This window comes from Triticum dicoccoides, chromosome 5B (assembly GCF_002162155.2).
Source record: "Triticum dicoccoides isolate Atlit2015 ecotype Zavitan chromosome 5B, WEW_v2.0, whole genome shotgun sequence".
Classification (NCBI taxonomy): domain Eukaryota; kingdom Viridiplantae; phylum Streptophyta; class Magnoliopsida; order Poales; family Poaceae; genus Triticum; species Triticum dicoccoides.
The window spans coordinates 515,257,955-515,267,957 of NC_041389.1; the positions used below are offsets into that span (position 1 = coordinate 515,257,955).

General features: G+C 45.4%; 2 protein-coding genes across 4 annotated transcripts; one reads left to right on the forward strand and one right to left on the reverse strand.

Moving 5' to 3' along the window:
• The first annotated feature begins 618 nt into the window (after positions 1–618).
• On the forward strand, positions 619–4,300 carry LOC119305940 (cytochrome P450 71A1-like). The gene is made up of 4 exons (XM_037582325.1): positions 619–1,563; positions 2,355–2,468; positions 3,297–3,371; positions 3,683–4,300. The coding sequence occupies exons 1-4, from the start codon at positions 784–786 to the stop codon at positions 4,298–4,300; spliced, it is 1,587 nt and encodes a 528-aa protein (XP_037438222.1). The 5' UTR covers positions 619–783.
• A 2,884-nt stretch (positions 4,301–7,184) lies between these two features.
• Positions 7,185–8,578, reverse strand: LOC119311257. 3 transcript variants are annotated; one of them, XR_005150943.1, is made up of 2 exons: positions 8,289–8,578; positions 7,185–7,946 (listed from the first exon to the last, which is right to left on the reverse strand). XR_005150943.1 is itself a non-coding variant. In XM_037586895.1 (2 exons), the coding sequence occupies exons 1-2, from the start codon at positions 8,422–8,424 to the stop codon at positions 7,511–7,513; spliced, it is 456 nt and encodes a 151-aa protein (XP_037442792.1). In that variant the 5' UTR covers positions 8,425–8,557; the 3' UTR covers positions 7,185–7,510. The 3 variants fall into 3 exon arrangements, 1 of the variants encoding a protein (XP_037442792.1); XR_005150942.1 differs by having other exon boundaries at positions 8,185–8,578; XM_037586895.1 differs by having other exon boundaries at positions 7,185–7,726; positions 8,185–8,557.
• Between the last annotated feature and the right edge of the window lie 1,425 nt (positions 8,579–10,003).

Genomic DNA, 10,003 nt, shown 5'->3' on the forward strand with positions numbered 1-10,003 from the left:
TCAACCTCTTGGCGTAACACTTCCCACAATTGGTCAGATGTTCTGTTGGCCAGTCTCCTTTTGTAATTATAGAGCATGTCTTGTATTCTTTTACTTCTTTGAGAAAGAAGTTTTTAATGATGTGGGTGGCAATAAAGCTCTAGATTTAACCCACATAATAGTCTACCAAATTTTGCAATTTTCTATATTTTTTGGCCTTTTTTGCTGTTTTCAGAGGTATTACGGGAAAAAAAAGAAAAGCCAGGCGGGACAACATTGCCACAACGCGGGCTGCCGGCCCACGTAGCCTACGTGTCATGCCTGGGCTGCTAGCTCCAGCCAGTGGGCTGGCATGGCACGGCCCGGTTGCCAGGCGCATTTATGGCGGGCCGGCCCGTTTGGCCAGGTATGAACGGGTCCAACGAAAACCATCAATATCCGGGAGAAAAAGGAGAGATCTGATTGGAGCCTTTTTTTAGGACTTTCACAACTTTTCATCGGAGCTCATAGTCAGACCATACTGTAGCACGAGCTTAGCCGGCACGCGGCGGCTTTTTTGGCACGATCACGATCACATGGACGATATCAAAGTTGACACATGATCCGAAGACAATGACACTGCCGTCACTGCCCCTCGACCTCACAAGTCACGTCGCCTTTTCTCGCGGGAAAATAAAGTCACAACGCCACACCTGCACCTAATAATCGAATCAAAATGTCACAACACGCTACACGATATATACCCCATTGAGCAATGATTTTCAAGTACAGTGGTATCCAGCACAGTTGTCGAGCAGAAGGAGGATGTCTCCGTACGCTGTGCTCGTCGCGGCCGTCGCCGTGCTCGTCGCCTTCTGCTGCGCGACCAGGAAAGCTCGAGGCAAGAACAGTAAGCTCCCGCCATCGCCCCCGGCGATCCCGCTGTTCGGCCACCTCCACCTCCTGGGCCGCCTCGCGCACCGCTCCCTGCGCGACCTGCACGCTCGGTACGGCAGCGACGGCGGCCTCCTGCTCCTGCAGCTCGGGCGCAGGCGGACGCTGGTGGTGTCCACGGCGGCCGCGGCGGCGGACCTGTACAAGAACCACGACCTCGCATTCGCCTCCCGCGTGCTCAGCGCGCCGGTGCACAAGCTCTCCTACGGCTCGATCAACGTCTCCTTCGCGCCATACGGCGACGTCTGGCGCCGCAGCAAGAAGATGGCCGTCGTCCACCTGCTCTCCCAGCGCCGCGCCGACTCGTTCGCCCCCATGCGAGCCGCCGAGGCGGCCGCCCTCGTCGCGGGAGTCCGCCGCGCGGCGGAGGCCGGGGAGGCCGTGGAGCTGAGGGGGCTCCTGTACGGCTACGGCAACGCGGTGGTCACCCGCGCGGCCACCGGCGCCGCGGGGGCCACGGCCGAGAGAATGAAGCAGCTGATGGGCAACTCCGCGGCGCTCATGTCGGGGCTCCAGGCGGAGGACGTGCTTCCCGACGCGGCGGCGAAGGTGGTGAGGTGGGCGACGGGGTTCGAGAAGAGGCTGGACGACCAGATGGAGGCGTGGCACAAGTTCCTGTCCGAGATAATCGCCGAGCACCTTGAGAAGAAGGCCCTGTTGGTTCATAAGTCATATGACTTTTTTTTAGTCCCAACTTATAAGTCTCAAGTCCCTAAAAAAGCCCTACCTGTTTGGTTCCTGAGACTTATAAGTCCCTATAAGACCATGTTATAACTATAAGTCCCTCCTTGAGAGTCTTATTTCATAAGTCCCAAATGCCCAGTTTAAGTCCCTATAAGTCCCTCATGTTTGGTTTAGATGGGACTTATAGGGATTTTTTTAAGTCCCTAAGCCAATAAGTCCCTGGAAACAAACACCCTCGAAGTGTTTTTTTTTAAAGTACGCAATTGCGTACCGTAATTTTATAGAAGAAGGAGAATCAAGATTTACAAGATCCCGCACGACAATGCGAACATCATCGTGGGGCACCCACTCCACGCGGCTATCTAGGCTAATGTCTCACAAAACGTTGCAATCCTCCTACTCCGCTAACCGCTAAGTTCCACTCTCTAATCTCCTCTAAGATAACGCCAGCTAGATCTTTAGCCGCCATTTGCTGCTCTCTTCTATTGAAGACTCTGGCGTTTCCTTGCTTCCACAACGCCCACGCCGTGCATATGACCAGACTATCGAAACCTCGCTTCTCCTTGCCATGAAAGCTTCTGCGCTTCGGTAGCCACCAATCCACAATCGTGTCCTCCGTTGATGGAGCCGTGGTTGGCAACTGCAGCCTGTTCAAGCAGGTGAACCAGTCTGTTCAAGAGCTCCCCTCGCCTTGTTTTACCTGTCTGCAAGAGGAAGACAATGTGGAGCACCTCCTTGCTCGCTGTGTGTTTGAGAAGAAGTGTGACGACATCGCAGGGGAGGAGGACTTCTTGGACGTCTTGCTGCGGCTGAGGGAAGAAGGCACCGCCGGACTCGACCTCACCGACGATCGCATCATAAGCATTGTTCAGGTGATCGATCGAAAGCCCCAGAATTTCATCTTTAATTTTGGGTCCATGCTCTGTCTATGATTTTCTTGCTATACTTTTCGTATAAATGATCTTCTTTTCAATTTTAGTTAATTCTTTATTCTCCTATATACTCTTCATATTTTGAATGATTTGAATAATGCAAATCACGCCTTCCGCTCGATCCAATTATTCTCTTTATTTGCATGTCAGCTTTCATTCATTCATTTGTAATTTTCTTTTAGGATATACCTATTTGAATTCCCTGCAAGTGAAGGATTTCCCGTATGAAGAAAAACCTCTTGAGCGCTATCTGATCTTATTTTTATATTTCAAATATGGGACCTGCCTCCCTATGTGTCTGTATGGAATACATGCGGACTGAAATGGGTGAATAAATATACTAAAAGTGCCAATATACATTTTAAAAATAAATTAGAGCATCTTATATTTATGAATTGAGGGAGTATTCGTTACTTTGACTCAAGCGCTTTTGGTATCTAATTCATTATTTATTTATTTTGGGTAACAGGCAGCCGTGGGTCATGGGTTTTGCTTGTAGTTGAATTGAACTTGTTTCGTTTATTTTCCCTTATTTTCTTCCTTTTTGCCTTCTTTGTCTCTTCTGTTTGTTGCTAGTTACTTCAATGTATATTTTCATATTTTCAAAGTAGCAAATCAAAAAAAAATATCTTACATGTAATTTTGTGTTAAGAGAATGTAGGTTTAATAATGTGGTAAATATAAACTCACTTTTGATTTGAATAGTTGCTGGTTAAAGGTGTTAACAAGGCAAATTGGATTTTCTTTGTGTGAAATGTTTATCTGTAGCGAGTAACAGTCCGTTACACCTGTCTCCACAAGCTCCGAAACAAGCAAATCATAGCAAACAAGGGTGTAGCTGAGGTTTTGAAATCATGTAATATATATTTTTATTTTATAATGACATATGTCATTGTTTGTACGGTGTAAACTTTTAATTAACAAAGAACTGAAAATCAGTCAGCTTTATAGTGTCATGTGTCATTGTTTGTACAGTGGAGAACGCTAACCAGTACCAAATTATAAACAGTCAATTACCAAATAGGCAATCCATAATTTCTCTTATAACACCTACAACAGAAATACTCCTACTCAATTGAGATATAGGAAAACCATTTAGTTCCGTACTAATTTATTTTCTATCCTTTGCTTTGTGTTTTTTTGGGCATATGTAGGACATGATCTTCGCCGGAACTGAGACATCATCTATTACGCTGGAATGGGCCATGGCGGAGCTCACGAGAAAACCCCACACAATGGCCAAGTTGCGGGCCGAGGTAACACGAGTCACCAACGACAAGTTGGCCATCGAAGAAGATGACCTCAGCAGGATGGAGTACCTCAAGGCGGTGTTGAGGGAGGTGATGCGTCTCCACCCACCAACACCACTCCTCATCCCACACGAGTCGACGGCGACGTCGATCGTCCAAGGCTACGAGATCCCGGCAAAGACGACACTCTTTATCAATGCGTGGGCAATCGGGAGGGACCCCATTGCGTGGGGTGAAGGGGCGGAGGAGTTTTTGCCTGAGAGGTTCTTGGCCAACGGTAACGCGACAGACGTGGACGTGAGGGGAAACGACTACCAACTCCTCCCATTCGGTGCCGGTCGACGACTCTGTCCCGCCATCAACTTCGCGATGCCGACGCTAGAGATTGCGCTAGCTTGCCTCGTACGCCACTTCGACTGGGGTCTCGCCGCTGGCACATGTCTGGAGATGGGCGAGGCCCCGGGGCTGGCCACACCTCCGTCGACTCCGGTGCGCCTTGTCCCCGGATGCATAACAACTTAATTAGGCACCATTTGCAGTGCCATAAAAGTAGTTGGAATAAGAGATATTATAAAGACAAAGCATCTCATCAGTGACCGGGTCGAGGCCAACAACATCAACAACATGAGCTTCATAATCCTCGTTGTTATTGTGCAACTAGCTTGACCGATGATATGATGCAAACACCATTTGACACTGTGACTACCCAATTGTGCGGGGCGTCTATGCATAACATAAAACCAAAAAAATAAAAACATTAGAGATCGATTGTCTGGTTATTGTAAAAAATATATCAAGATGCATACACACACAAAATTTACTGTATAAATATTCTTTCTATGATTTTTTCCATGTAACAAGATCCATACGATGAAGACAATTTGTCTAAGTAGTGAATTTTTCATCCTGAAAGCACCGGTCATGCACTTCCATGATCCTTGGGGTAGTGGCCGCCATGGCCTCTCGCACACAATGAAGTCTGCTATGATACCATGTATTTAGATATTTGACTTTGTGAAAAAAAGACATTTGACTTTCATGATACTAATTTTTGTATTCAAGATTATTATGGTAGTGAACTGAAGTACGAATTTTTAAAATGATGTTATGATGATGATGATGGAGAGAGGGGGGAGGGTAATTGTATTTTCTTGAGAAATCAATCCCCATTCATGTATTTAGACAACTATTACCAAGAGAATGAAATCGATTGACAAATTTGACCTTCTTTATAAAATCTTCTGACATAACTTATTTCGTCAAAATTTCTTTGCCCAGCAGAGAGGAGGAAATTTATTGCACTCCATCATCGAGACCCTTTCAATAGTTTGTCATGGATGTTGGGGTTGAGGATCTTAGCAAAAATCCGCCATTTTTGACAACACGATGACAAGGCATCTCCAACGCCTTGGGGGCATCAATCGGTAGAATTCATGGAAATGTCTTAAATGAAAATAAAAAAGAAATTTGCCCTAGCTCCTATCTTTGGCTCAAGAAGAAAGGATGGTCCATATTATATTGACCTGGTTCTGCTTCTCCTGTTTTTAAAGAACTACTAGATGATACCCTACACGTTGCTGCGAATTCTTTTGCAATATATTTCAACGAGACTTAGTTTTATAAACATGGATATTTGGATTAATACCATGGGACCTAACAATATATATGATTCTTGTATAACTATGTAACTAAAATATTCAATCCTTTTTTCATGCACGGTTGCATGTTGAGGTGTCATAGTTGCATGTTGAGATACATATGTTAGTGGCGATCAACTACTTAGTTATATAGGATAGAGGATACCGAGTTGGGTTCTTCTCCTACAATTATCGAGTAGAACATGTTGAACAACATCTTCCTCATTGGGTGTGGGAAGAGGGAACAAAAAAGGGGTCTTATTTGGTAAGTTTATAAATTAAAGAGTAAGAAATGTAAGAGTATATGTTTGCCTGCGAAACTCTTATTGAATTATAATACTTTACCACAATCCGGTAAGAGTAAAAATAAGGCCCTTATTTTCTCAAAACACAAATTTGGCCCAAGATTGGCCTTTTTTTATTCTAGGGTTTTTCTGAATCTAAAAGTTACCACTTTGAAGGTTTCAATATCAAGGCTCACTACAATCAAGTCCACGACGTCCACCGAATACCCTTCATGTGTTGAAGTAAATGACCCTAATACAATACCAACCCTATAGATGTAAATAGTTGATCCCCATTATTTATATTTCTGCCAACACACGAGTTATCTTCTAGCTTTCAGAAAGTAGCATGCCTCGTACGGAACTAGCATATTTTTGCTTTGAATGTTGCCCATCGTCGAGAATAGCTAAAGTGTCAAGCCCGAAGGATTTAAAGAACATCTTGCCCAGTCTAGAGAATTAGAAACATCAAAGCAAAACAGCACAAGACAACACCGAATATATGAGGATGAAGTTAGAAAACTTGTTTCCTACACCACTGTCTCTGCCGCCATGGCCCCCCGTCATACACAAAATCTTACAACACTAGACTAGATCTGCACACTCAAAACGTTGAGCAGTGAAAAGAGAAGAACGTTGAGCAACCGTCTCCTTCATCCCATTGTTTTCTTTGATAAGGTTGTACTTTTCTTTACGCGGGTTATATGGAAGTCGCATGATTTTTTTTCCGGTGTAAGTCAAATCTTCACCCATTGTTTTTTGTTCCATCGAATTAATTTCCATCCGGTTTCGGTTTTCACCAATTTCTGTTGCACATGGACTATATGTAAATGGACTGATTATTCTTTGTGTAAGTCACTTTTTCTTTACTTGTATTAAGTCTATTTTTCTTCCCTTTTTCTGCTTGTGCCTTTGCGCATGGTGGTGTACATATTTTTGCGCCGAATTGTGTATTGGCGCACGCGTGTGTCTGTGTGTGTGCGCGCACTGGAGTTTGTTGGTGTGTGTGCGCGCTGGTGTGTGGGGGAATGACTAGTGTAAAAGCAGCACCTAGTGTGCAAAAATAGAAAAACTCAATGACATCCGTTGGATCCTGAATGGATGTCTCAGATTCAAAGCATGAGAATTGGTGGAGCTTCTCGTTTATAATTTATGATGAAACCCTCTTGACTAACAGTTATGTATAAACTGATCCATCCACCATGTCTCTCAAGTTGGATCCAGGCACTCATTCAACACTCGATGGATGTCGTTGCCTACATGCTAAGTGTTGCTTTTATGTTACGAGTGCAGAATAATTTGAATAAGCATTCTATAGTTGGAACAATGCAATTTTTACATATTTTATGAGCAAAATTTTGTATTTTTTCATTTTATTTCTTCTTTTCAGGGTAACACCAATGATCCTAATTCATTTTTACCTTAGAATAACTTTTTTGTTTGTTTCGATTTGATGATGCTTTTAGTTTATGATTAGCGCAATCTTTATCTTTACCTACTAATAAAGTAGCGATTGCTTCTGGTGGTACGTCGTCGGCGATTTTGCAAAAAAGTCCCTCCATGTATGTGTATTCAACCCGCGGTCCTTTTTTAAAGTGGCTAATCTAAAAAACGATTTGTTCTTAAAAAAGGACCCTGCAGTTTATATTATTCAACCCACGACCGCAGGAAAGGGAAGGGCCGATGCTTGGTTGGTGGTCTGGGCGGCGGATCCGGCGGTGGGGCAGACGGATCATGTCGGAGTAGCGCGAGGCTGACGGAGAGGTGGCGGCCGGAGGCAGGGCATGCTCCAAGGCGGCCCAGGCGGCGGATCAATGGGCGCTCCTCTCGGTCGTCCTCCTCTCGACCGTAGGACAGGCAAGAGGCGGCTCTTGGTTGGTGGTCTGGGCAGCGGATCCGGCTGCTCCGGCGCGGATACGGCGATGGGGCGGACGGATCGAGGCGGAGGAGCACGAGGCCGACGGAGAGGTGGCCGGCCGGAGGCGGGCCGAGCTCCAAGGCGGCGGGGTTGTTCCATGGTGACTTCCCTATAGAAAACAAAGATTGGAAACAGAGAGAAGAAGAAGGTAAAAGTCGAGAGAGAGAAGGAGAGAGGGGGAAGTGACAGCTCCTGGGCTGGCCTGCTCGTGGCACAGCTGGAGCTCCTCTCCAGGCGCGGTCGGAGGCAGGGAGGCCGGGCTACTGGAGTGGCAAAAAGGGGGGATTTGCGAAGGGGGGGATAGAAACGAGTGCGGTTGCGTGCTTTTGCTGTAAGAAGAAGAAATATGTTTATTATCAGAATAAATAGTACCACCTCGCTCCTTTGTAATCAATCGAATCAATTTATATACGGCGGTGCTTGAGGCAGCAAAAACCAGAGAAGGGAACAGATTAAACTCAATGAAAGGCTACGAAGGAACAACTTAAGCACACAAGCAGCGACTCCTTTGAAAAATCAACAACCAGAGGAAGGGAACAGCACCAGCCACACTCCTTGAACAATTACCAGTGTACAAGTTGAAAATACGTGTGTTGTGACACACGGTGTCACCAGTGGCTGTTGCCTGCCCCCCTTGGAGAGCAGCGAGCCCTGCCTTGCAAAGCCCGCACCTTGCGCAGGCGAGCACGACAGCGCCTCCTCCAGCGCAGCATCGAAGCGCACGGACGGCGGGAATCGCGGCAGGACCCAGCCGGCAGCATCGAAGCGCACGGACGGCGGGAATCGCGGCAGGACCCAGCCGTGCATCGTCTCTAGCGTCTTGTTGCGTTGGCGAATGAAGATGAGGAAAGTGCGAGGGAGAGGAAGAATCGAGACGAGACGACGAGAGGATAAGATTTCAGCGGTGGGGAAACAGGGGATAAGGCGTGCGCGCTGCCGTACCCAAGCGGTGGGGCGGCTGGGCCATAGTCGGCTTCCTGCGAGGTCAGTCAGGCCCAAGTAGCTGGCCCGTGGTAACACATCCAAGTGTGCGGTTTATCTAAAAAAACATCTCTTCTCAAAAAACAAAAATCTAAAAAACATCCAAATATATGGGGTTTGCTTAAAAAAAATCTAAGTGTAAGGGGTCAATTCAAATTACGTGGTTGGATTGCTAGAGTACTAATTTGCACATGGTCCTTCTCAAAAAAGAAAATTGCACATGACCATGCAGTTTGATTATTAAAAAAATCAAAAAATTATCGGTAGATCAAAATTTAACAACTTAATTTATATTTCAGAGTAAATAATAATGATATGAGTAATAAAACATTAATTCAATCATATATTATATACATATAATTTGTCGGTCGTGCAACGATTTGATTCTTTATTCGGGAAAAGTATTAACATTGACAAATGTCGTAGCTTTTAAAATAATATCAAAGTGATTTTGTTAGTCGGAGAAAACGGTTACACGATATTAAAGGCTGTGAATTTTGATGGTATGCACTATGATTACCTGTGTGCTATTTATTATTATTTTGAATGAAGTTATGTGGAAAAACACACTCTACTCATTTCTATTAGTATTTGTGTTGTTCGCGTGCATTGTCTTGGATACCGTGACCACTGTCGATGAGAGCGGAAAGGAGGTTAAGAGGTGACATAGGTGGGCATCATGTTAGAAAAGATGGTGTGGACCTATGGAGATCTTGAGCCATACTTTTTGGAGTACACACATGCAATTTTTTTTTCTCCCGTTGCAACGCACGGGCATTTTTTGCTAGTGAAACTAATAAGTGATTGTGGGCATCGTACGTTCGCTTTCCATAGTTTTGACCAAGTGCATGACTACATACGTGAATTAACAGTAGACATTAAAATACATACTTTTTTTTTGTAAAAATATTGTGAAAGTTTACATGTGTAGTAAAAGAAAAAACAGTAACACATATAGCAACGAAACAGTGACTTACACAAAAAAATGACCTAGCACAAAAAATGAATTACACAAAAAATATGACTTGTACATACCAAATAATTCATTCGACTTACAATGGGCCAGTTGTTTTCCCCCCAAAAGAACTAGCCGATAGTCGCTCCTTTTTTTTTGGGTATCCGTGTTCATGTCCAACCCGGTGGACACACAGCCATCTCGTCCCTCAGGCCCAACCGACACCAAAACTCCACGCCCGGCCCGGCCCAGCACCGTACAGGAAGAGTCCGTGGCACTTCCTCTCCCACGCCACGGCTCCCCTCACGCCGAGCGTACCCTACCCTACCCCCCCAACTCCAATCCAAAACCGATGCGGCTCCAAAATCCTCCTCTTTCCTATAGTCGTCTCGCCGCAACCGCCGCTGTGCCCTAGAGCTGCCGCCGTTCCCCGCTCGCCGCTCGCCGCTC

Bases quoted from the DNA above. Each gene is read 5' to 3' on its own strand.
- LOC119305940 (XM_037582325.1), top strand. From the start codon at position 784: ATGTCTCCGTACGCTGTGCTCGTCGCGGCCGTCGCCGTGCTCGTCGCC. The intron at 2,469-3,296 runs GTGATCGATCGA...GTTTATCTGTAG, and splicing joins GCATCATAAGCATTGTTCAG to CGAGTAACAGTCCGTTACAC. The intron at 3,372-3,682 runs GTTTTGAAATCA...GGGCATATGTAG, and splicing joins CAAACAAGGGTGTAGCTGAG to GACATGATCTTCGCCGGAAC.
- LOC119311257 (XM_037586895.1), bottom strand. From the start codon at position 8,424: ATGCACGGCTGGGTCCTGCCGCGATTCCCGCCGTCCGTGCGCTTCGAT. The intron at 7,727-8,184 runs GTAATTGTTCAA...TGTTTTCTATAG, and splicing joins TATTTTCAACTTGTACACTG to GGAAGTCACCATGGAACAAC.